A 27,559-nucleotide genomic window follows, 5' to 3' on the forward strand; every position below is an offset into this window, starting at 1 on the left:
AATGGAGACATTTGGGCCGGAGGCTTTTCAGACATAAGGAGCAATTACAGGATAAAACATGTTAGAAGAGCCCCATGCTGAACAGCGATTAGCTTTGGTACAAGAGGTTATGAAGCAGCAGCAATTAGGAAGTCTTCCAAAAGAATTCCCTCAACAAGACAAACTGAAGAGGAATGAAAATCAGAGCTAGGGAGCCGTGGGTTTCCAGAACGTTTCACTGAATTAGAGATTATACACTGAAGTCTAAGAGAAGCATTTAGACTTGGAAATAGCCTTGGGAAAAAAGCTGTACAAACCTCACCATACTTAGTGATCCACCGCAGTTTCCCAGACATTGCTCAACAGTAATCAGAACTCCAAATAGCAAAGGGACACTTTTAGATGCCATGAACTCATGTTTAGACATAGCCCTCTAATGATAACCAAGCAGGAGAGCTAGCAATGAACAGCTGTTCCTAGGAGTGTGGCAAGTGTCCATATTAAACACAGATTACCAGATAGGTGAAGCTTAGATTTTGGTTTGGTATACAATAGATGCAGCCCAAAAATAAACTCCTAAAACACCTGTATCATACTGTAGCATAGTGTTGACTTACTGTGATTTTTCCTTCCCCAAAATTCACCTTCTAAACTGTACTGGCTAAAAGGGCCTTTCCTCATCTTTTTCCCTTCCCCATGCAGCAGTCTATCGTGTGAACTTTCTAGAGGCCACACTGTGAGAAAAGCCTCCTGATTGACAGAAATGAGTGTTAAAGCATCTTTGAACACAGACTGTTTAATACTTCTCTAACTGTACAGAGGGAGAAAAACCTGCCAAGCTCCTGAAGGGCCATTGATGTACCATAAAAAACATTCCATTTAGAGGCACTTCTTCTAGGTCATGCTTCTCTTTTTCTCATTTTTATTTCTAAATGAAAGCCTGGCATAAGAACCATATCTCTCCCCCCCCCAACAATAGGTCAACAGCTCCTGTTGCTTCTTTCCTTCCTGAATCTGCAGTCCTCTGCTTGAGACACCAACTTGCCTGCTATAAATAGGATTATGATGACCCTCAGAGCACGACCACTCCAGATGACAGATAAACAGCATGAGCCAACATGATACTCAAACACGTTTTCCATCACTCGTATCACCCACTTACCAATATAAAGTAGATAAAAGCAACAAAGGAAAGAGTATACTTAAATGTAGTCATTGTAAGGGCGTTTTGGTGATGTCAAAGATTTCTTAAATACTAAAAAAGAAAGTCTTTAAGTGGCAGGACTCGTAGAGGGACATAAAAGCTAAACTTAGGCAGAATCCTTTAATCTTCAGGCACAAATTTGTAAATATTACTATTGAAGACCTGGCAAATCCAGATTGTGTCTATTAAACACAAATAAATATAGTATTAGCCAAACAATTCCCCATCAGTGCCATGGCATTCACTGGAAAGCAGAGATAGTAAACAGGATTCAGAACAGTTCAGGCAAAGGCAGCTCAGATTTCACACATTCTCACTATTGGATTTCCAACTCTGAACAGAACAGTCCGGTGTCTTGAGTTTCTTCTGCTTAACACTAAACTAAAACCAGTGTAAGCAGATATAAAATTGCAATGGTATCTACCTTTTACTACTAAACACACTTTTCCACTGAGGTGCAAGGTGCAACACAGACAGTACTCTGCTGAAAAACTCCCGTTAACATAAATTTACATGAAATGCTGATTTACATAGCATTCCCACAAGAGTTTAGGGAACAAGATTCACAGCATCAACATATGAACAGACAAACAGCAATATGCCAGAGACTGAAGGACCAGGTATTAGCAAGATTTAGCAGTGTAAATACAAATCCTATTGTAAATCTGTAGCAGTACATTATAAAAACCAACAGTGGATAGATTTTTATTAATACCTCTTCTGTTGTTTTCCAAGTGATTTCACGGATACTTTGGTACCATTCAAAGAGTTCTTCTACTTTATCAGTGGCAAACTCAACACATGGATCTTCTGGATTCTTAGGTTCCAGAATGAAGACAAAAGGCTTTCTGTGTTTTCCTTGTGGCATTTTCACTGTTAGACAACACAGTAGCAAGAAATTTAAAATAAAATTCAACAGTTCTTCTAAGGTGCCATAGTTAGTACAATACAGTTTCATCATATTAATTGTATTAGCTATATTAATGCACAGAGGTGTTGGCATTTTTTTCTTTTAAAAAAAACATTAAAGTGCTATTCAACATAGTAAGCTCAAGAGTCCACATGTAAGCACCAGAAAATACATACCAACGTTGTACGTATTGAGTACCAGTATGCCACGACACAGAGAGCCCAAGGGATTGTCCTCAATAATCTGAAAAACATGAGTTAAATATGACCCTAAATCTTCTCTTGAGGGATTATGCAAAGGACACTGGCAAATTATATACACACCCCATTAAATCTAATCTCAGTTTCACTAAAAGCATGCCCACTATAATATTAAAAGCCTGTTTTCGTATCAAGAATTTCTTATTTTGAGAAACACATGAGAATCTCTACAGTGTGGCAGAAGTCAAAAAGAGCAGAGAAGCTTCTTACTCATAGTTTTCTTATTTGCAAATATTAAGGCAGTAATGCTTCAGGCAAACTATTTAAAAAGCTTCAGGTCCATTACTGTTTAGCCAAACTATCTGAAAAATCTCACCTGGTAAGACTTTCATTATCAGGAAACCATTATGATCTCCTAACCCCCCCCACCACCAAATCAGCTATCTCCTTAAGGAGCTTTCTCTGAGGGATGTCCTGACAGAAACATTCAGCAGCAGAGAACACTGAAGAATGTATTCATTGCTCTGTTCTGTGTTCTCTCAAACAGAATATGCAGAGTCCTAGTTCTATAAACCAAACTTCCAGTAGGTATCATCTTCTAGGGAAACAGGGTGGACAAACCTTAATCCTCACCTGGCTTTCAAGCTCAAAAGGGTTATCAGATGACAGGTCTTCAACATAATTAGATGGAAAATAGTGTTGGACTTTTTCTCCGTAATCCCCTTTCCACCTGAATTTAAAAAGAAAAAGTGTGTGTGTGCATGTATATGTACACATATACATAAAATGAGCTTCAATAGGCCATTAATGAAGCAGTAATTCTCAAGAAATTGGTCATTAATACCCCATAGTAGCTTGCCTAGCTGGCTATCATCAAAATATAAGAGATGAAGTAGCTAAAAGCTCTAACAAAGTGATCATTAACTGTAGTATCAGATGATTTCAGAGGGATTACAGTTACTGTAAACTGCAGTTAATGACTTAAGAGGCTTTTTCCCCCTCCAGTATTAAAAATACTATTATGTGGTTGATTACCCTGCAGAAACTAAAGGGAAACATCAGATTCCCAAGCTTTCCAAGCAATTTACAAGCCAGCTAAGAAAGAAAACCTCTTATGAAAGAAGAGTGTACAGATAACTAAAAGGTGGGTCTGATTCCTAAGTTATACTTAGCAGAGCAAGGAAAGAAACAGAGGAATGACAGCAATGGTAACAGATACATGACTTTCCAGAATACACAAGTGTCAGGAAGGATGAATATAATAAAGAAAAAATACTAGATACACTGGGCTATGGAGGTTCTGCTGGCTGAGGACATTGCTGTAGGATAGAAAAATGGAAAAGACATGAAAGAAGACTTGAGGATGCCAGGGTTTTGGTGGTGGTTTTATTAAATACACTGGCACTAAGAATTATACAGCCACGGTTAATAAGAAGCGATCAGACAATAGGCAAAGTTTTTTAAAGCTGCTTCCCAAAGCTCAATTTTTTCCCTCCATCTAGTAAGTCACCAGAAGTTCTCCTATGAGGAATCTTTGTCCTTACCAGCCTCCAGTTTCCTTTGTGACATTATGAATTAAAGCTCCTCGAGAGAAGCTCAATTCATCACTTCTTTTGGCTCTGTAGTCATACAAGGCTTTCACTGTTCTCTGAGGCTTTAAGAGAAACAGAGCAAAGGGGTCATCTAGGGGGACGGGTCACAAAATGATCAATAATGCAATCTTAAAAAAAAAAAAAAAAAGAGGGATAGGATCCCTTTTTTGTTATGAAGCTTAGAAAGCATAATACTAAAGTTCCAGACTGACATCTATTGGTGGAAGCAAGTGATGCTACTCAACTGCTACTCTTCAAGTATCAGTTTGGAAAGAAGGAAAAATAAAATAAAAACTATTTTTTTGGGTGCTGACACGTAATTACTGTAGAAAAAATAAAAAGGAAAACCACTCAGCGAACTAGCAATCCTCTGCAATCCTCTGTCTTCAGTACATGTATTCACATACAGTCGGGAGTTTGTAGGCTTAGATGCCTACAAAGCCTCCACTTCAAAACTATATTAGCCATCCCGCTAGTCACATTTCCTTTATGAAGACAAACAGCTTTAGCAGGACAAACATTTCTCTATCTTGAATATACTACTATGCAAGTTCTTCAGCAGCAATGCAAATTCATTGGCTAAAAACAATTCTAGCCACAAAATTGACAAGTGAGCTTTCATGAGAATTTACAAGTCAGTAGGCCATAACAAGAATTAGAGGTAAGTAGATGTTTGCTGTGCCACTTGTTTTTAAAACATTGCATATATATCTTACAAGAACACAAACTCTAATAATTCATTAATAAACCAAATACACTCTTTTTATACAGAAAGCACGTAAATAAATTCTGCAGCTAGAGGTAAATGCAGGTCATGTTTGCTAGTGGAACTGCAATGAGTTTGTGCACATACAAACAACAGTGCTCATGAACACACAGACACACATGGAGTTTACATGTTGTACTTTCTTTCCATGAAGATTTGGCCTTCTCAAATTGAATCTTCTCACAGGTTATTTAATTTGGAGGCCTACCTGCATAAGCATCCATGCCAAATCAAATTGCCTCCACAGACAAAATAGCAAAAAGTGCCCAAAATTCCACTAGGATCAAGCGACACAGTATTTGCACACAAGAAAACATGTGGGTACAAATTTTAAAGAGATGCTAGAAAAAAGTCACACCCTTCAAATTTCTGCTGTCCAGTTTCTAATAAATCAAGCAGCCCATCACATTCAATTATTGTTTTCATTACTGCTAACAGGAAATCAACAAGTCTCATAATTTTCAGAAGCCTACAGTAAGTGTGAGTATCTCTCTGTAAGCATACCACTGTAGGGTTGATTTCACTGGGTTCCACATACATCTTGACATCATAGAGGGAGTTAATATCTTTTTCCTAAAAACAGAAAAAAGGGAAAAAATTAAGGTATGGGAATCAAAAATTGGAAGAGTACTTAATAGAACATTCATTGCTGAAATCACCTGTCTGACAATACCCAGGCAGACAGAAGAGGAGGGAGGCCAGACACCCATGTTACACTTACTTCTATAGTTGAAGATAGCTGAGAGTGAATTTGTTATTTAACCTGTCTATGCCTCAGTTTATTGAGCCTCAGCAGAAGAAACAAAAAAAACCAGACTTTGATTTCCTCAAACATGCCAGACATGCTTTTCGTGCAGCTTCTAACAGACATGTATTTGAAAACAGAAGACAGCATCTCAGGCTTTTGAAAAGCCAGTTAGCTCCACAAAGCGCTCTTGTTGTGAAACGCATCCATCAAGATAGCAGTCCCCTATCCTAAGCTAATTATCTAGGCTCCTACTTTAGTCAATAGACAGAGACAAGTATCTCTTGGGTAGATTTCTTCATCCTTATCTGAGTGAGCCTTCAGAAAAACCTCTCACTTTTAACTCAGAAGGTAGTCAGACCCCATTCCTGAGATGGCTCCAGTGTGGTGAAGCAAATGCCATTGCTCATCCAGAGCAAGAAGCACAGCAGAGTATTTATTTTTTTCTGAAATGCTTAGCAGTTGGTATCTGCATGGCCATTTTAAGATCTCTGCCCACTCCAGCAACAAAAAAGAGGGTCAACTGCAGGTAAGGCTATTATCAAAACCTCAGTTTAGCAGAGCAACGATCCCCTATTTCACAGAGCAGCTTTTCTAACTAAATCACGAGGAAGGCAAAGGTTGACCTGTAACTGAAGGTGAAGCTCTATTCTTTAATATCTCAAAACCTTTGGGAGAGAAGTAAGTAAAACCATCTTAGTTTCATAGTAAGAAAACTGCCTGCTTAACCTCCCCTAAAGTCATCTAGCACTGCCAGAACCAAACCCAGCACCCCCAGGTCTAGATCTGGGACTCCATACTGGCACCACTTACCATGCTGTAGCGCTCCAGCAGCTCCTCAGTCACCGGGTAACGCAACTTCATTTTCCTGTACAGCGGATGCTTCTCATAGTATGTCACCAGCTCCACTAAACTCTCAAAATAGGCTGAGGTTCCAAGCACAAAATGACGACCTTCTTGCTGAATTCGGAAGTGCTTCACCTTCCCCTCCGCCCTGTGAAACAAGAGGAGGTGCTGTAAAGGCACTAGTACTTCCAGCAAGAGCACCAGTGCTGGACCAAAGCTGCTTTGTGCATCTTAACCCTGTGAAATAATCTCTCCCTCTTCCAAAGTCACTTCCATTCAGATTGAATTCCAGTTGCCTGATTAAATTCACAACAAGGCATTCCCACTTTTCTGCAGCCTACAGGGCCTTGGGATAAATCCATGTTTTCCCTTAGATTCAATTTCCCTATTTTTTTTCCTCTACAGATAGGCATTCTGTCTTCTTCATACTAACACAAATGTTTCTGATCAGACTGAGAGTCCCTCTGGAATCTGATGATGATGATCTGACGCTGTCCCTAAGCAATAGACACACTCCCCTCAAAATGAATAGCTGCCTCTTCCCTGTACTCACTTCCATAAATACAGGGAAAAATTCTGAAAGAAATAAATCTTTCTTATGCTTGAACACAAGGTTTGTGCTTGCACTGATAACAGTAAAATCATCCCACCCACAGAAGACCCCTGCATCCTTTCCAAGCTGCTGAAGTTTTGTTACTTGTTTTCCCCACTATGAAATGTTTTTACTGAGATGCTGCTGCTCAAGAGTTCAATATCCACCTTGAAAACAGTAGAAAGCTTCAAACCAAAGTACACAGGGAACTGGGGAATTCTGGACATCGTCAATATGCAGTAAGGCATGTAAATAAGAGGAAAACAAGTATTTGTTTTTCCAAAGCAATTTTGTATGTTGCAGAAATACACATTTCCAAATAAATGGAATTTGATTTGAAGCCACAATGGAGAACACTAGAACTCTACTCATTTTATTAATGTTGTAACAACCACCATTTCAAAAATATTTTCCCTGGCAAGAAAAGCCAACAATTTCATTTTGACATTTCATTCTTGGCCAGTTATACAACAGGGCAGGATTTCCAGGGGGTAAGGACCTAGAAACACTGCTGAACCAGCATCAAAGAAAACTGCAAAATAACACCCTGTAGTAAGGAGTATCAAGGATGTGAAGAAGGGCCATGCATAGTTCTGTATGGGAAGAAAGGGACAGTTGGTGCCCAAATATTATTTATAAAACCATAAAGGTTTATTCCAGTCACAACTCTTGTAGACATTCTTGTACATCAATGTGCTGTACCAACCATGATAATTAATCAAAGTTTGAAAGCAAGAATTTTATGAGTCTAAAAAGACCACAGTATTTTTAAATAAGAAAAAGCAGAACATTGTTGGGCTACTAAGTAACATAGTCATAGCTGTGTTTTCTTACCTGAAAGTCATTGCAAATGAATCAGGCTCATCTCTCTTTCTAATCAGAAAGGCTCCATCTCGAGGAATTCTCATCAGCATGTCTTCTGCCTCTCCCCGACTCAAGTTGCTGTAGTACCAACTACAACAGTTAGAAATCAAAACGGACAAAGCATCACAAAGCTTGTCATATGTCATTCAGAAAGAAAACAGGCAGCACTATTAACAATAGAGTTTCAAACATTATAAGAAAAATTATGCATTAGATTTTTTCCAATCCTGCCACCTATGACAGCAGCCTATTACAAAACATTGTAACACAGCATCTTATTTTGGATGAAAGCACCAAGTACATGTGAGAACACCTTGTCTGTCTGAAATGATAAAATGTAGATCTACATTTCTTCCTGAAACAAAGCCACTGGATCAAGCTTTTAGTCTGCCATTCAGTTTTCAGTAGTTCATCCTGTTTTGACATAGCTGATTTAAGAAATAAGCCAAAGACAGACAAAAGAAAAACACCAGGCACTTGAGATCTTTTATTGAGAGCTTCATTTTATCTTTCGTTGTAAGGACAGACCTCTTGGATCAAATATGTGTTCAGTGAAGGTGTGGCCACTTGCTTATACTGGCAGTACATCTCCACTTTATACAGAAAGACAGAAAAGCTTAAACCTTAAACTCTACCTTCCCCTCTCACTGGCTTCCAAAGTTATCTATGGGTGGTCAGTGACTCCCAGATTCCCAGGGAGTTGGGGAAAGAGGTTTTAGTCACAGATCAATATCTCACATGCAAAGGATATTTACTTTTTCTCACTGTAAAGAAAACAGAACAAAGGGCAGAAATCCCAGTGTTCTGCCAGCAAACATGAGCAAGCTCTGCTCAGGACCTACATCAAACTAACACCAGCTGGAAATAAACACCCGCCTGTACTCCTTCCTATCAGCATGTGGCGTAGTCAGCCTAACCAGCTCTGACAAGGGTGAGGTGAAAGGTGGGATTAGAAAAACTGTTTGGGCTCACTGCCCTGGTAACAGAGTTTCCAGAAAGCACAGACCATGACCACTTAGTAGCCAGACCACAGCCAACTATTAAATATGTAATCCAACCCACTGGGTGTTGTACAACACTGAGTAGAGAGAGAAGGAACTGGCACACTTCCACAGCATGACAGTTCTCAGTGATTTTCCTAGTTGCTGCTAGTACACATTGCTTTCCGAATGACTCCTCTCTGTTGTACCAGGTTCTCAGAAAGTCAGTGATCTTAATCAGCATCTTTCAGGGAAGCCTATTCCTATGATGTCTGTGGATAAGCAACATTCAGACATGCTCCTGAATCCCATGGATTTCCTATGCAAAAATCCAAGTCCATCTAAAACAATGCAAAGGACACTGACATAACAACCCTTGTGCTTGCCTTCTGCTGTACATACTCTTTAGTCTCGTGTGGGCTAGGATTAGGCACAGCATCAGTGAGACGCAGCTCAAATTCAGCACATCGCAAGTGGGCCTCCTTGTAGTGTTGAATGAGATCATAGATGCTATCAAAAGTGAGGTTATCTGTCAGGTAGTATTTCACAGTGTCCCCATCACTTGAAGAACGGATCCGGCAGTGTTGGACTCTACCTGACCTCCTGAAGAAATTAAGAGGGACATAAGGAAAAGAAAGAGTTTATAACAGGCTGTCTTCTTCTGAAGCATTTCCTGACCTTATTGCTGGTTAACTACTTGGCGAGCTTGCCAAGGGGTGAGAAATCTGTGTCATCTCTTAAAACACCCAAAGTAAGAACAGTGACAAAAAAACTGACATGTAAGATTATAAGACCAAAAATAAAAATTTTCAACCCACAATATTTTAAAATCTGGCATACACTTTCTCCCTGCAAAATTTGCTCTGACAGCTCTCTGGGTCAGGAATACACCTGATACACTATTCCTCATAATGTCCCAAACTGAAGAAAATAAAACAAAACAAACTACCAAAAAGAAAACCCAACCCAACCATGAAAATTCCTTATTATTTGCCCTCTAGAGGATCCTTTCATTGAAAAGATCAATCTCTGCTAATAAGGGTACACTCATGAGACTACCTTTTCAGTGTGGAAAATAGTAATTTATCCTTAAGTTTCAGGATCAAATTTTGGCCTGCTCACTGAGGAAATAACAAACTCTGACAAAATGCACTATGCTACACTGAAGTTTAATTTAGCATGTAGTCTTTCACAATCCCATCAATAGAATTCCAGTACTTGTGGCAACCCCTTATTCTTATCTCCTCTCAGCTCTAAGTGCATACTTGAAAAATACACACGTTTTTATGCAATGCCATAAAACAAAGAAAACCCACAAAAAAATTTTATGACAATCACCATACCAGAATGACAAGGTGCAATCATCAGGGAAAGCCTCACTTTCTCTAACTAGGAATGTCCCATCCTTGCCACCCATTTCAGCACAATATTCTTGGAGCAGTCTCTCAGCAGTTGTTCTCCCCTCTTTCATTTTCCCATGGAACCATTTCTCTTTTAAGTGCAGTTCAGTACGTTTCACCTCCTAGACCAGAAAACAAGAATTTTTATAGTACATTTCTAATTTTATGGGTTTGAAACAAAGCACTTGTTATTGATACACTATTTCATTATTTCAGCTCTTCATATCACTGAACTCTCCTTCTACAAATAAACCAGTCACCTTTATAGTCACCCTTGATGCTCCTCCCCAGTCAAGCCGTTACTTTGGAGCAGTGATCAGCTTCAGTCTTATACAAATATGTACTCAGCAGAAAGTGCAAGAATGCAGCAATGAAATCACAGATTTACATTCTCAAGGCATAACACCCTACCGCTAATTCAGAGGTACTAATCAGCTTTTCCCAGGATTCATCCATGTTCTTCCTTACACATCATTTTACTGACATTGTCATCTAGGTGAATGGGTAAAACATTCTGCCTGTGCAAAGCGATCTCTGAACCATGGCCACGCATGTTAGCAATAAAAGAGCATACATGGAATCCCAAAAGGTCAGAAAAAGAAACCATGCTGAACATCACCACTACTGCAACCCTTACTGAGCTGCATGTTTCTGCTTTACTGTGCACAACAGCCAAGTAACACATGCACATGTGAGAAACACTTTGCAAACATGAAATGAACAGCAGGCACTGGGTATTACTAACACAACAAACCTTGCTCTGTCATACTGTCTAGCTTGAGAACAGCAATGCTACTTAGCCAAAGGCACATAAAGATTTGATTGTCAGTGCATTAGCATTTAAGGACAAAAATTCTGTTACACTGTCTTTGTACTCCTCTTTGCAAGTCTTTAACTAGCTGAGGGAAAATGTTACTTTAATAAAAAAGGGGTTAACTGGAGTACCTTAGCAAAGATCCTTTTTATAAGTTTCTATCTCCAGATACATTTGTTATCTGACATGGATCCTCTGCAATTTCAAAACCAGCATAAAAAAATACACATCTGTAGATTCTGAAATAATCTGAGAGGATAAAAAGAGCACACTTAAACAAACAAATATATCCATTACCTTTGATGAATCTTCATCAGCATTCTGTTCTATATCATCACTGAATGAAAGCTTTTCATCAGCAATAGCACAGTAGTGCCGAGTCCATTTCTACAAGTTGAGAGATAGGAAAATCATTAATGAAACAGAGGGAAACCCACTAACCACAATTTCAAAACAAGCTGTAACAATAAACAAAATCCCTTCTTCCCTTCATTCACTGTTCAACTAACAATATTAGAGAGAAGTCCTGTAAACTTTCAGCATTACACAACCTAGGAACAAACTATAGCAAATAACACATAAATGATACCTGTTCTATTGTGTCCCACATGTAAAGTTCTCCTTGCTGCTTTTTTTCTTCTTTCTTGTCTTCCAAGTTCACATCAATGTCTCCCTTTGGCCCCAGCTTCTTGTGCTTAAAATAAACAAAGAAACCCCCCACCACATTCATACACAAACATATAAAAGCAGTCATAATATTTCAGCATACTCAGTAATACTGAAGAATTCCCCTCCATTGCACAGCTTTCTTCTGTTATTACCATAACAGCAGATGTTCCACAAGGCTTTATGCAACAGGGCTGGAATTTCTTCCTTTAAAATTTAAATCTTATAATAAAATTTACTAGAGTTATAATTCAAGCAATGAAGAAACAACTGGATTGATAAGACCTCACCATTCTTTAGAGAACAGAAAACATGAAGTGACACATATGAAGAAATAAGGATAAAACAAGAATAACTCTGCAGAGAACAGGATATAAGGAACAAAAAACCAAACTAAACCAAAAATATAAGGAGTTAAAAAGAATGGGGAATTGACTCTTCTACAAGAAAAATGAGCAAAAGGGAAACATTTTATAAAATGAGGGGATAAGTTCTACTTTCTTGAGAGCGTTCACAAAAAACAGTGACTCAAGGGGCTAAGGGTAACATCAAACACTTCACTGCGGTTAATGATGGGATTGTCTCATATCTAATAGTTCTCAGCTACACTGAGTTCTTCACAGACTGCTCTAGGTAGATTCCAGTTTGACAGGCTTCTCTGAAAAATCCCACAGGCCTCCAAAGTAGGAGTTGCTCTGACTGCTTACTGACAACATTTTCCAAACAAAAGCCAAATAACAGAACTAGCTCACTGGCAGGTGATGATCTATTTAAAGACTCTTTAGCGTTCATGTACACAGGACAGCATGACATGGATGTTCTCTTGTGCAGTCTCACAACAGTTTATCATATCACTGAATCATAGAATCACAGACTGGTTTGGGTTGGAAGGGACAATCTAGTTCCAACCCCCAGCCATGGGCAGAGACACCCTCCACTAGCCCAGGTTGCCCAAAGTCACATCCAACCTGACCTTGGACACTTCCAGGGATGGGAAAATTATTTATCATTCACCTATTTAATTACAGTAATTTAAAAGTAATTAAACATAATAAATAAATATTCTAACTAATTGTATTAATATACATAATTCCCTTTAAATCAGATCTGTCATGTTATTCATGTGCCTGTGCAGCTCTCCTCTATGTTCTGCAAGGTAACAACACTTTGACAGGAAGAAAAAGCACAGAACTTCTGCACCTTATAGAGGGGCACTATTATTTCCAGTCTTACATTCAAGAGCTGTATGCTTGTATCTATCTACCCTCAACCCTTCTGTTCAGAAGGTTAATGCATAGTGTACTGTTACAAGAGCTGGACAAGCATGGACAAAAGTAATTATTATTTTACTAAAGAGAACATGAGCAACCCTCAGATTTTCAACTTTATTTTACTATTTGAAAAGTTCTACTGCAGTTTCAATCTGAGAAGTCTTCTTTTGGTTATCTCCCTCATGTTGCTGCACAGCAGTAGTGAGTAACGCATTCTATTATTCTTAGAACGTACTTTTATCATTTTTAAGTATGCCATTTTGTTTAATAAGTCTATGACAAGCATCTGCAGCGCTGTACCTTTGCCAAAATCTAGCAGTGACATTTCAGGAGCTGGAAGACCTTCAGAAAAGAGATCACATTTGATCTGGTGCTTGAACTAGCAACACTTATTGCAAAAAGAACCAACATCAAGCACTTTAATATGTAGTCTTACAGAGCTCCATGTAACACTGCAAAATGTTACTAGTACATAGTTCAAGCATGGGGTTTCTTGTCTCTCAACAGAAACTAACAGCTAAGCTGTGAAGCCAGAAGTAGTATTTCCTGCTCTTGTTTTCCTATTCTATGTACAAGCACACAAAGCAAGCCTACCTTGATGATAATTTTTTCTTTCAGCTGGGTTGGTGATGGCAGCTGATCTGCACTGGCTTCAATAGGCTTCGTTAAAAGCTGATCTCCAAACACCTCTTTGAACACTTTAGCCATGTGTCGCTGCTGCTCCACGCTGCAGTGCTCTTCAATCGACAGAATGACTGGGTACCTTTGATGGAGAAAGCAAAGGCAAATGAAGACAGATTCTTTTTGTTATAACTGTCAAGGCAGGGAAAACAGCACACCCCCAGATGAAAGAAAATATTTAAAGCAACAAGAAGACAAATGATCAATGAACAACAAATAATAAGAGATGTGCTATCATAGAATTGTTAAGGTCAGAAGGGATCTCTGTAGGCCACATAGTCCAAACCCCTTCTTTGGGAAGGCCTGATTCCCACCCCAATATTTAAAACAGCATCAGAGAAACCATTGATTCCTTCTGCCTTCCCCAGTCACAAAGTACCCTGTCAAATTCAGTAGCCGGTTCACATTCTTCCCAATCTTCTTTTTCTTACAATACCTGCAGAGGTATCTCTTGCTGTCCTTCACATCCCTCAGCAATTTCATCTCAGGATTTTATTTTTCTTTAAATTAAGACATACTATTCAGCATTTAAAGTTTCACACTTCAGTTTAATAAAAGAAGACCCAGGCAAGGAGATGAGACTGGCTTTAGGATACTTACTACCTACTTGAGCCCCAAATTGTTATGTAGTAGAACTTTTCCTAAAACCTGAAGCTGTTAAAGACCCACATTCAGCAAAAACAAAGACTTGTGGAATGTCATTATTTCCCTATAACTTTTTGTTATAGTTCACAGAGAAAAGAAGATCAGGAAGGTCTAAGTGTACAAAAACAGGCTTAAGGAAAAGTAAATCAAAGCTTACTCAGATGTAACAAAGGCATGCTCTTTGATTGCCTGTACTACGTCATCAAATTTGATCTTTGTTGTCCGTGTCCATCCATGGTAAATTATAGGCTTCCCATCAGGACCATCCCAGCAATCCACTAGGAAAGACAATCAGTGGAAAACGGAAGACACAAAGCAGTTACTTAAAAATTTCAAGTAGAAAGAATACATCCAAATCTTCAGTGTTCAACATACCGAGTCATAGACTTTAATGTTCTAATTAAGTATTCTGTTAGGTTAATTTATATCTCTCTCAGAGAAAATTAATTTCACTTAAGTGGGAACAAAACAAATAAAATACAATATAAAATTTTCCCAACACGTGGGAATCTGGAAATAAGGAATTCAAACAGCTATACTGTCAGTCTACTAATTTACACTGATATTCTGGGGATAAATACACTCCAACAAGTGGCAAGCTGACAGCTTGTCTACTTTGTTGATTTTTAACCCTGAAATTCTAAATTGAGGTACATTTTGCATTAGCCAAATTTCATGGGCAGTAGCAACCAGTTTTACGAAGCAACTGGTGACATTACATGAAATAAAGTCAAACTTTTCAATAAGATAGACACAGGGATGAAGATGCATACACAGAGAAAAAATGTGCAGACACATGAAGTGATTTAGAAGCAAGTTAAACAGGTTGACAAATGGCACCAAATTACAAAAATCTCTGTGCCTCAGATGTGTCTGCATTACCAATGAAGTTAAACTATCTATCTGTGCTATGCAAGTAATTCCAGTTTAAACACTATGCTTTCATATAATAGATCCAAGACTGAAATTTCGGTGCACAGTAAGGTGAGATTTAAAATGACCTTGTTAAAATTCCAGGGGAACAAGAAGCTGAGCAAGTGAACGGGTGTCCTGGATTCAACTTGGATAGTTTTTCTTCCTAGTGGCTGGTATAATGCTGGGTCTGGATTTAGCACGAACAAAATTTGATAACACACTAATGGTTTAGTTGCTGCTAGGCAGTGTTTACAATTAAGCCAAGGACTTTTCAGCTTCTCAGGCCCTGCCAGCAAGGAGGTATGGTATGAACCTTCCATGAAAGGTCTTCAGAAGCTGTGAGGGACAGAACAGGCAGGACAGCTGACCCAAACTGTCCAAAGGGATATTCCATACCATACGTCATGCTCAGTACATAGCTGTGGGACTTGGCCAGGGAGTACCATGGCTCAGGAACTAGCTGGGCATCAGTCTGCAGGTGGTGAGCAACTGTGCTGTGCATCACTTCTTTTTGTATACTCCTTCAACATCATCATTACTATCATTATTATTGTCATTGTCATTAACTTCCTTTTCTTTCCTATTAAACTGCTTTTATCTCAGCCCATGAGGTTTACTTTTTTCAATTTCTCTCCCCCATCCCACTGAGGGGGGGCGGGGGGGTGGTGAGAGAACTGTGGCCATTTTAGCTGCCTGCTTGAGTTAAACCACAACAATGGAGCAATAGTGAGGCATAAGAAAAAAACATTTAGGGAATCAGTGTTTTTATATGACTAACTTCAACTTCAGAAAAGAAACCAGTTCTTGATTTCAGTTCTTTTTCCTTTCTTGGTAAACAGAGGAAACTCTACTTACACGGACAGCATGTTACAGACCATCCACAAAGTCTTTACTCACACTCAATACATCGACATCCCATTCTAAGACACCTGATGTAAGCTTCTGTGGAGGATTCGCTTCGAAGCTGGTCTCCTGTCAGATATCTAAGGGGTAAAATGAAAGTGTAAAGGACAGGCAGTCAATTTCAATCATTTCCCACTCACTCCCTGGGCAACATATTTTCTCCAGTCATGGAGACTGTACATTGATTATTCTTTTTTTTCTTTTTTTCATGTGGAAGGTAGAGAGATACCACACCCTATACTTCAAAGTACATCTACAAGCCTTTTCATTACAATGCTAGATGAGCAAATCCCCTTCATTCAAAACCAGTTCACACTTATCACCACACAGGTCTGTACTTGGACTAAAGAGCTCTCATACCACGGACTGTCAAGGAAAAGGGTTGGGTACCTTGGACACAAGCTACAGAAATCAGCAGCTAAGTTAATAACATAAAATTCTAAAACCACTAACAACAAAAATACAGTTCCCAGGCCTTCAAAGTTCTGGCTGTAAAGTAAACTCAAAATAGTAAAGAAAAGTATGGATGGCAAATGCATTCTTCCTCTGACTCAAGCACCTCTGTGCTTGACATCCAGGCAAAGGCCATAAATGAATAGCCAAGTCCTGATCATCAAATGTGCTAAATTTAAGATCTCCATAATCCTTTCCTGCTCATGACCAAAGCTTTTCCTCTTTAAGACAGTGTAAACTGCCAGAGTACCTATCAACAGTGCACATGACTGCCTCCTCTTCCAAGGCAATAAATCCAGGGACCTTCAGATCACATTAACAATATGGGAGTTTCCACAGGACAAGTGGTATCCTTATGGTATTCTTATCTTAGGGTACAATTAATACCAACACTAGCTGCTGTTGCTTGGAAAAAATGGAAGCTCCTTCAATAACTTTAATTTCTGAATGCAGAGAGGCTGGAATAGTCTCAATTCCATACTTCTTTTAATTCTTGAAACAGGATTCAGGGTTTGGACTTTCTGGCAGCTGAGCTCAGTTATATCTCAAAGTTTCTAAAATCTTAAGAGAAACAGGAACGCCACAAACTGTATTTGACACATTATAGCAGTGTAAGTCTGGAAGAATTTGGAAGTTATTACTTTCTCCAAACAAATGCTGGGTCTGTTTGAACAGGGACAGACAATGGGAATTTTGGTAACTTACGTGTTATGGGAGGAAGAAATCCAGTAGTGGGACAAAGGATTATTCATGTCCTGTGCATCTATGGAATCATATTTGTCATCCCAAATGCTGTTTTCTTTTGCAAAAAGGTAAGCGAGGAACTACAATACAAACAGAGGGACTGAATTTAAATGTTTTCACCATACAAGACTACAAGAAGCATAGAAGAGAAGCCTAGAGGATCTGCCAACTAACAACCTAGCAACTAGCTGTGCAAGAAGAAAGTCCACAAGGAACTATTTGAAAGTATCGTTATCTTACCTCATCCACAAAGAGGAAGGGCTCGGCAGTTTCTCTCATAGTGTCATCAATAAACTTCGTCATTCGTTCTCGGACTTTACTGAGATCTTGTGCCCAAGATTCCTTCAGGTAATACAGTAGGAAAAGGACTTTAGAAGAGGTGTTATTCTATACAAAAAAAATCAAATAGGCAACAGACACTCCTACCAATGTGATTTACTTCTTTCTTATTTGGCTAATTTACTGCCAATATATTTTACTGAACCCACAGATCTTAAATGATCCCTATGATGTCTGAGTGGGAAAAAGAAGATCCCCATCTAAGTACCTTTACACAGGTTGGAGGTCCAAAAGATACATACTACATATGCATGCACACACACAGAGCAAAGCTGGCTGCTTTGAAGGATATGCCTTAACTATAATCTCTCTCATTTTAAGTGCAATCTCAATGTCTTTTTAACACAGTGAAATAGGGAGAAAAAGAAAGTAGCAAGCTTGTACAGGAAATGCAGGTCTCTCTTCAATCATATTTGCAAACCTAGAGCTTAGAAGCGCCTAGCAAACATTGCACACTTTTTCCCCATGGTGTCTGTGCTAAATAACATTACACAAGACCATGAAGAGACAGTTCCAACCCTTGCCTCCATCCTTATCTGCTTGCTGGTACAGGTCATCAAATAGGCTCCATTCAACAGAAAGTTACCTTTGACTCGAATGCAAGCACTCAGCCCAGCTTTTTCTGTAAGAGCTGCTAAAATGGGGCCATGGCCAAGGTACTACCCCAGATGCACAGATAATGACAGCTGTAACTAGGCCAGGCTACCATATTTGACATACATCCTTGTCTGTTTATCTACATGACTAAACAGAGACCGATTAAACACTTTTAAACTTTCTCCTCCCCCTTGTTTTCTGGTCCATGTTCAGAGTCTCTATATAGATGAAAAACAATAGTCCTTGTGAACTTCAATGGCAACATAGAAATCTTTCCAAGGCCTAGTATCACAGCTGACATAAATCATATTCTATGGCACATCACTTTTCTTTTTAATGAGCACAGAATTCCAAGAGGCAACCTTAAGAAAAAGAACAAAGAATTTCTGCAATCTTCTCACCTGCTGTTCGTGTAGCAGGAACCTCTGAAAGTCATGGAGATGAACTGCTGAAGCATCTGGACGGTCAGTATTTCTTTAAAAAAAATTAAAACAAAGAAAAGAAAGGGAAAGTGAAGCTAAAGGAATAAGAGAGCAAGTGTCATCAGATGTTATAGCAGAAAATGGTATGGATTTGTATCTTGGATTTACAGTATAAACGTGCTGCTGCCACCAGGACACTTTTCATAACTTCAGTGGAATTTAGACTAGGCTTGTAATATTGTATTATCTAATTGTTGTATTTTGAGCCTTGAAACAAAGCCTCCTGGATTCCTGATGTACTTTTGATAGCAATTCATTGGGGAAAGTACTAAATCTGTGCTCACTGTTTTGTAGCAAATGAGCAGCATTCACTTGACAGGGGTGTCGTCTAGTTGAGGCATACGGAGACACTGTTCTTTTAAATTACCATAGAGCCACACTGCCACAAATAACTCCATCCATGTTTTACTGAGATGACTCAGTGTGACAGATCAAAACCTCCTAAAAATGGAGGGGAGATGCAGTTCACCAAGAAAGAGTGGCACAACTGCTTTCTCTTTTGTAGAACACAAATGCTGCATCATCTGGTACCAATGAAGTATTTATAATCTACCCATCCTTGATAAATCTGTGCATTTCAGCAGTCTCACAAAGTTTAACTCATATGACATGACCAAGGGCTAAGGAGATACACAACACATTCAGAGCAAACTTTTGAAGTAACTTCTTTACTCTGTTTGTGTAATATTCAAAACCAAGATACACTGGTTTAATTCACAGTCAAAACACAATGCCTGTGACGACCTTTTTCATGCAAATTTGCTTGTAGCATTTCTGTAGTTTGAAGGTAAAAAACATTTATCAAATTATATTCAGGACTTGTTTCTATGATAAATTCACCTTTCTTAATGCAAAAACATATATAATTTATTTTCACATGCTAAAGCATCAGAAAAAAACCCCAGCGACACTCAACACTCCTGCAGCACCACAACCATATGGAAATGTGGAAAAATACAAATGAAGAGTCTCACCCAAGTATGAACACAGAGGAATCTTTTTTGAATTCATCAAGAATCTGAAAACAAACAAAACCCACACAAAACACATAAAGAGGAGAGAAAGATAAATAATAAAATAATATGTAATTTTCTATCTAATTCCATCTAATAATGTACATTGCTTTAGGAAGGAGAAATAAATGCGTTTTTGCTCCAGAGAACCTGCATACAAGATGGCAAGACACAGTAAATGCATAAGAAAAAACACACTGCCAAGGTTGGCAAGGGCACTCCAGGCCTTTCTGTGTGAACACAGGCATTTCTCAGGCAAGAAAAACTTGCTGTTGATAAGGCACCTTATACACACAATCACTCGTTTCTGGGCATCCTTTAGTGCTTGATATCCCAGGAAAAAATGGAATTACATATCCTCCATTACCTTTATTCCTTATATCTAAATTGCTTCCATCTTGGAGCAGCATTGTTACAGATGGCAGAAACTTATCAACTGACCCAAAGCAGTTATTGAGCAAACGGAGGAGTTTCTGTGAAATGATCCACGAGGGGTGATAACAAGAGTTTAAGGAAGTCAGATAGTATTCTGTCTGATACTCTTCAACTTTCTGCTCCAGCTAATTAACTAGACTTTCACAGGCAAAACTAAAACGCTGTTGGTAAATAGAAGTTCTTTATTACTTCACAATAATTTCAGCATCACTTTTAAACAGCACAAGAAAGCTCCACTGCTAAAAGATATGGCATTGACTTTCACTATCAAAGCTTCTATTTGAGCAACTGAAAGTCAAACCAACAATAAGCATGTTGTCAACAAAGACATTCAAGAAAGCAATTTCAAGTTATGTGTTTTCACAGTTTTAAAGGGTTCCTAACTTTCAGAGTCAATTTCCAATGATTTCATTGAATCTATGCAATGAATACATGGGAACAGTAGTCAAAATGTAAATTTACAGTAAATGTTATAGTAAAATGCAATTCCAGTGCACTTATGCTTCCTAAGGACTGTGATGCATGTTTTGTAAAGCACTCACCCTGGGAAATCACTAACCATGAGAGACAAGAACAATAGCTGTTACTTGATGCTTCTGATACATCCTCTTGATTTACAAAAAGTTCTTAGCGATAAAAGATTAATACAAGTATGGAAAAACCTCCCTCCTATCAGTGAAGAGATCAGTGAAACCTAATGAAAAGAGACTCTGTTTCCTGAACACACTCACAAGAAAAGTTCTTCCTAGAAATCCCACTATATCTGTGCATATCTCTACTACACAAGAAGCAACATGAATGACTTCGTTATCTTCTTAAGGCAACCACTGATGGTGACTATTATGTACACATCAAGTATAGTTCTTTTTCTGTTATAATAACAGGGAAAAATAAAATTAGTAACAAACAGAAATAAAAAAAAAAATCAGGATTCACTCTTTATTCTGATCAAGCAGTTTAACATTATGAAGACTACTTATGGAAAAGCTTACCGATTTCTGTTGTTCAAACATAATTTTCTTGTAGAACAAATGAAATTGTTCAAAACTCAGCTCTTCCTTCTGAGCACCTATTTCCTACAATAGAAAGTCACACACAGTGAATTTAGAATTCCCTGAACTGCATTTGCACAAGCAGATTACTCCTAGTCCAGCTGCCACCCTCTCACACATTGTGTTCTACTCTTGATTTGCTTGTTTTCATCACTTGAGATTTTTTAATTTATTTTTTTAAGAATACAAACACGTAAACAGAGTTTGGTTTGTAACACAGTGCTCCCAGCCAACATCTCTGGCCTTGCATTTTGTATACCAACTCCCTTCCCACTATGTAGTGCCTCATCTGGTCATTGTTAGCTGGAGCAACAGAAGCAAGAATGTGTGCTTTAAGGGTGGAGAGGTGGAAAGCAGGAAGAGGTGGGGACATTTAAAATTCCTGCAGGAATGGAAACAACCTTCAGAAGTTATTAATATTAGTGCAACTGGGAGTGAAAAGATTGCTTGGTCATATTGCAAAAAAAAAACCCCCAAACTTTTTCTTGCATATTAATTTTATCTTAAACATGAAACAGTTTCCTATGCACTTGCACAGCATTAGTACCAGAGCTAAAAACCCGGTGTTGGCTTTGGTCAACCATACAATGAAAAGAAGGATCATCTAAGTCCATATTTTCTTACAGCCTTAGATATAGGCAAAGCCAAGCTGAGAAATTATTTTACTGTGCATGACAAGAAGCAAAAATATAGGCACAATCCTGAAAAGAAATACCACCACCTGTCAGACAATACCAAATAGATATAAGTTATCAGGTAGTTACCGCAAATTTATCCTTCAAGAACTTCATGCTGCTCACTTTGAAGTTCACTTGGGGAAGGACAGTTTTCAGCTCTCTAATACTGATACTGGGGGAAAAAAAAGAAAAAAATTAAAGGAAAATCCCCACAGTTCTGTGTCAGTTACTATTATATTTTCTATCAACACAAAAACATGATTATCGAAACATTCTGGATAAGGCTCATCTCACATAACTGTGTAAACTTCTATATGTGAGCAAGCTAGACATGTTTTCTAGTTAGTGGGGAGAAACAGGCATTTCAGGCAATTTGGGCATCCATATTAGGATGAAAAGAACCATTCTCACTTCTGTGAGATTAATCAGATCTAGATGATCAGCTCAAATGTAGATGTTTACACATGTTCACATGAACTGCAGTCTCCCTTTCATTGTTCTAGTCCCACTGAAACTGGAATGCAAACACAGAAAATACTATACAATATATATATATATATACCAAATGGATGCACAGAAACAGAAAGTAAAAAGCTCTTGCTTTCATGACCATTATAGCCTTTTACTCACTTGGATGGTAAAACTGATTTGCAGCAGCAAGACTCTCTCCTCTACAACATCTGAACACGACCTCCTCCTCCTCTTACAATGAAGTTTCCCCAGAAAGAATTGCCTTCCAGGTCCATGTACACAGACCTGCTGACCCTTTTTACAGATTTTCAGAACTTCCAGTGATACACCAGAAACACTTGAAAAAGCAAAGTTTTCTGGATAACAGCAAGACCTTTCAAATAACACATACTTATTCTGGATTTTCAGCCACACAGTGTCTTTGGATAGAAAGGAATGAAAATTATGTCACAGGTTTTAGGTCAGAGACTCAAATTCTGGGTACTCTGGGTAGGCTCTGGTGTGAGATCTCAACAAGAAAGACACAGCACCACAACTGGACATTGTGAAGGGCACAGGCACAAGTTGTGGAGTAGAAGATGAGGGGAATCTCTGTCTGCAAGATGAAGCACAGTCAAGAGAACACAGGTACAACATCCTACTGGTCCCACTGCCAGCACCCACAAAGCAATACCAACAGTAGCCAAGGAAACAAGGCTAAAGTACTCTTGTCTTGACCTACAGCACAGTTCATAAGTAATTTTCTCTTTGCAAACACAGGGTAAGAACAGAGTCACTTGAAAGCATGAGAAAATTAACACCTAGCACTTCTATAATGTCCATAGAAACAACTGTTCCCTGAGATATTCTCATCTCCATTGTGTAGAGAGGGAAAGAGGCAAAGCAAGGAGGAATTTAGCCAAAACCCATACCAAAGCCAGATTAGAACTCAGGAAATCCCTGGCTTTCCTCCCTGTCGCCAGACCTCTGGAAAAAAACACTTCTTTACGGAGCAAGAACAAACACTCTGTTTGTATCCTAAACACAAGCAAAAGCAATTTCCTCTGGCCAGACAAGTGCAAGCCAAAACAAAGAGCTGGGACTTCATTAAAAAATGGAAAAAACTCAACCTGTGAAACAGGACTTGCCTGGAAGCCTAACCTTTACAATTAACCTCCCTAGAAACTGCAACACAATGAAACTCAGTCCAAACTCCTTTCCTGAATTTTCCTAAAAGTATGAATCACCTATCAAAGAACAACAGACTGCCCTCTCCACAGTGCAAGTCCCCCTCATCCTAACCAGACTGCCTCGTAGTGATGAAACAACTCAGAAACAACAAATGGAACCTCTTAAAGCAAGACATATACCGTCAGTCACAGCTTCTCTATGCTAACATTTGCTTTTGCCACATGACCCCAGCCTACATAACCCCATTGCAGAGCCAGTTTTTCAAAATACATCAGGAGGTGTAAGCCAATATCCAGTAAAGAATGGTACTTTCCACTTCACCACGCTGGCCAGATTAGGAAACACCGTTTTGAAATGACATCTCAGCTCACACTGAAGCCAGCCACACAATGCCACAGGCTGTGTGCAGAATGGTGTTATTTCCTGCAGTAACAGTCTCGCTCACACAACTGAACACCACACTTTATTTTGCTTTTAGGAAAAGGCCTAAATGAGAGGAAGCACGTACTTTTCTGCACTGAATTACACCTTAAAATGAAATGCATGTTGCAGACAAAGAGCAAAATCATGGTAAAGTAATAGATATGGGGGAGGAGGGGTTAACATTCTTCTCAGTGTCACATGATTTCTGGCAGCTCAAAGGAGAGGTATGCAGCTGAATTCATTTTAAAAAGGTCTCCTTTGTTGTGCAAAAGTTACAAACCCACATCACACATGGACTTGAAATGAACTACTGAAACTCAAACCTAGGAAGCTACACAGCACACTGGGAACTACAACCCATCAGACTTCTTTCACATGAGAAACACTAAGTCAGAGGTGATTCTCTGCCTTTGGTCTACCTGAATACATGGCAAAAAACAAGCTCATGTAGCCAGTCCCATCACTAAAAACATACCCCAAAACAACCAAAAACAAAACCCAGATTTTGGTCTCATTGCAAACCGTGAACTTGACTTCCTTCTCATCTATCCTCAAGAGTATCTTCTGTTTCCCACTGTTAAATTAGCTTTTCATGTGGTACAACCCTGTCATACCAGTAGTCCTTCTCTCACCTAATACCCTCAGGTATCTCTGTTTTCTACTCTTCCTCTTGATAGCTTGTTCTGTTCTTCTTAGATCTCTGACCCCTGTAGCAAAGAATTCATGTTATTGCTGGACAGCCCTGTCTCTGGGTATGTCTGACATTGCTGGTGAGACTAGTTTTAAACTAGATGCCGCACATACTCTCATCAGGGCTGAAATAAGAGTAGGCACTTAAACATCTGCCTTTGCTGAGCTCTGCTCTTGCAGCTTCACTGTTAAGAATCCCCACAAAAACTTTTAAAAGCTGGTTCTGCTCTGTCTACATTAGAGTAGTCACTCCAGTGCAAACACACTTCAGCAATGAAGGAAGAACTGGTGGCACAGCTGCACAGGAAGACTCACAGCAGTTTATACAGTCCAAGCTGCTGGGCTCAAACTTGGCAAGACCTCTGCAGAGCAAGCAACCAAAACACCTGAACAGCTGAGCTGAATCTATAGCAAGACTGAAAGGAGGTGACAACTCTCTTTCCTCATTCTTGCTGGCAAGGTAATTGAAGACCTATTATTTTTCACCATGGACATGAGCACGAATGAGTGCTATGAACAGTGTGTTTAGCAAAAGGCAAAACTCAGGTTGTGAAAGCAAGAGCAAATGCCATGCTCAGGGGAGTCATATTTCACATCTTGGATGAAGAAGGATTTATTTCCTTTCATTCCATGTTAGAATCTGCAACAAAAGTTCACTAAAAAAAAACCTGCGCAAAGATAGATTTCTTACCTATTTCTTCTAGTTTGATCAACAGAATAGATCTGCTTTCTCAGCCAGCTTGTAGAAAAGAGGGGAAAAAGAAAAAAAAAAGTTTAATCTAAGAACTATAAAGAAAATGCAGCCAACGAAATATCAAAATCCGTGGATTAAATTCAACAGAACATTTAAAAGTCATGAGACACATCTATTTTAATAAAGCAAAAACATTTCCAGGGCAGCATCTAAAGGTTCAGTCAGTTTCATAACTATTTGTGTACATATACTTTTCTGCTGCTTAATACTGCATTTTAAAGCCACATAAACAACACAGGAAGGGGAAGGGTGGGAAGAAATGAACAACCAGAAGCTGTAAAAATATAAGTGGATCAAGCAAGCAAAAACTTCAGCTAATCTAAAGTAGAGTAACTCCATCAAGTCAATAATTTATGCCAGCTCAAAGATCTCTTAGACACACAAAAATAAAAATTACTGGGGAGGCAGAGCAATTCAGAGAATTTTAAAGAAAATACTCATTACAGGACATGCCAGTTTAAGGTGTGCAGCAAAATACTATGAGCAACATTAACAGTAAATATACACACATACACAATTTTGATGTAAAGCATGAACACAGCACGTCATTATTAATCTTATCCTCAGTCTCTATGGGAATCACTTTGCTGCACAAACATAGCCCAGAACCCAGCAGCACTTTGTCTAACAGCTCACTGCAATACCATACAATAGATAAGAATACTTTCTCCCCAGCTGCAACAGCAAGTATGTGAAGACAACATCAATGTCAAAGCCACAACTTGGTCAGGTAGCAAGTAAGGACCTGGTACATCCTCACAACAGGTAATAGCCATGACCACAAACAAGAATGTCAGCAGTGATGAAAAGCAATCAGATATGGAGACAGCTTTAAAAGCTTCTCAACATAACCAGCATTCTGAGCATGAGTAGTTCCATGTGCAACGTTCTCAGAAGCATTAAGGGCACAGTTGTGCCATTACATGGCTGGCTGCTATAGAGTAATTCTTAAAAATATTCCTTTTCAGCCTGGTTGTCCAGGTCAACTGATCACATTGCCATACAAAGCAGGGGGTGCAATGAAGAGCATTGCACACCTCAGAATTATTGGGGGACAGGACACATGGACAGCCTCTAGAGCAAGCGTACTGTGATTGTGTAACACATTTGAATTTTCCAAGAAGTCAACAAACAGAGCAGATGTTGTGATCTCATTAAGACATGAGTTTGGGGTTTCATTTTGGTTTTGGTATACAGCACAAGGTAAACTGCAAGTCCACAGCCGCAGACACAGCACAGTGCGATTCTTGAACACATATACAGCAAAACAGACATGGAGAATTTCCCCATGAGCTTTCTGTATCATATATTAACTGGACAGTAGTTGTTCTTAAGTAACTGGCAAGCACCACTTGTTGCAACTTAAGAATTTCTTTCAGATTTTACACTTTCAATTCCAAAGAATCATCAAGTCTCATAAATTGAAAAATATGTCCACATACCTCTCTGTGATGGCAGGTGTGGGAGCACTCATGACCTCTTGATACAAGATATTCAAGCCACACAACCATTTATCAGCATCATCTTTAGAGTCAGCTGAAAGAAAAAATGCTATGAGAAACATCAAAGTAAAATCTACACAAAACCAAGACATAACTTGTGTTGCCTAGATAAACCCTAGTATACAAAGCTGCTGATGAACCTTTCTCATTGATAAACCTCATTGCGTGGTTTCATGCTGCTAATAATGAAATTTTAAAACGGCATAAATTTGGGGGTAGGAGGGTTAATTCTGGGAGCTTTACCAAAAAAACAAACCCCTCATTTTAGATGTCTGCTTATCAGGGTAAGGAGGTTTCAATTTCTCAGCAGAAAGACTATGAAGCTATGTTGAGCTCTTGTAGTAAGTAACACAATCAAAATTCATTTTCTTATCCTCTGTCTCCAAACTGGTAAAAGCCCAGGGGCCTAGATCTAGAGCAGCTTGAAGCACACAGATGAAAGAACTCTCAGCATAAAGCTAGTTCATTATATCCAAGCAGCCTACAAAAAAATGGTAAAGTATTGGCTTTTGATGGACATAACCACCTCCTGTCTGACCTAATCATGCCTCCTAACACAGACTGTTCCACACCAAACTCAGGCAAGGGGAAAAGGAAGGAAGCAATGTACAGAACTGCTGCAGCTTACATAGAACCATTCTGATACAAGTTTAAAAAGTTCTAAAATTCCCTACATGGCTTAACACTAGAAGACAAGTACTTCTTCCTCTCAGCCTTCAAAATTGGCTTATCACTGTATGTTTTGTTTTAAATGTAGTTTGCCTTTCCATTTCCCAAACCAGAA

General features: G+C 38.9%; 1 protein-coding gene across 1 annotated transcript in view; it reads right to left on the bottom strand.

Annotated features, from left to right (window-relative positions):
* PLCG2 (phospholipase C gamma 2) overlaps positions 1-27,559 on the bottom strand; it is a 58,678-nt gene that overhangs the window by 10,062 nt on the left and 21,057 nt on the right. Inside the window, exons 4-25 of the mRNA XM_084270214.1 lie at positions 26,716-26,809; positions 25,211-25,258; positions 21,853-21,937; positions 21,029-21,112; positions 19,563-19,606; positions 18,508-18,580; positions 17,411-17,512; positions 17,132-17,250; positions 15,968-16,053; positions 14,313-14,433; positions 13,424-13,592; positions 11,482-11,586; positions 11,190-11,279; positions 10,022-10,200; positions 9,081-9,281; positions 7,669-7,788; positions 6,210-6,390; positions 5,156-5,224; positions 3,838-3,947; positions 2,927-3,023; positions 2,270-2,336; positions 1,899-2,056 (exon numbers count right to left, since the gene is read on the bottom strand). Coding sequence (XP_084126340.1) covers positions 1,899-2,056; positions 2,270-2,336; positions 2,927-3,023; positions 3,838-3,947; positions 5,156-5,224; positions 6,210-6,390; positions 7,669-7,788; positions 9,081-9,281; positions 10,022-10,200; positions 11,190-11,279; positions 11,482-11,586; positions 13,424-13,592; positions 14,313-14,433; positions 15,968-16,053; positions 17,132-17,250; positions 17,411-17,512; positions 18,508-18,580; positions 19,563-19,606; positions 21,029-21,112; positions 21,853-21,937; positions 25,211-25,258; positions 26,716-26,809 — 2,402 coding nt within the window. The remainder of the gene's footprint in view (positions 1-1,898; positions 2,057-2,269; positions 2,337-2,926; positions 3,024-3,837; positions 3,948-5,155; positions 5,225-6,209; positions 6,391-7,668; positions 7,789-9,080; positions 9,282-10,021; positions 10,201-11,189; positions 11,280-11,481; positions 11,587-13,423; positions 13,593-14,312; positions 14,434-15,967; positions 16,054-17,131; positions 17,251-17,410; positions 17,513-18,507; positions 18,581-19,562; positions 19,607-21,028; positions 21,113-21,852; positions 21,938-25,210; positions 25,259-26,715; positions 26,810-27,559) is intronic.

This window comes from Gallinula chloropus, assembly GCF_964237585.1.
Source record: "Gallinula chloropus genome assembly, chromosome: 13".
NCBI classification, from domain to species: Eukaryota; Metazoa; Chordata; class Aves; order Gruiformes; family Rallidae; genus Gallinula; species Gallinula chloropus.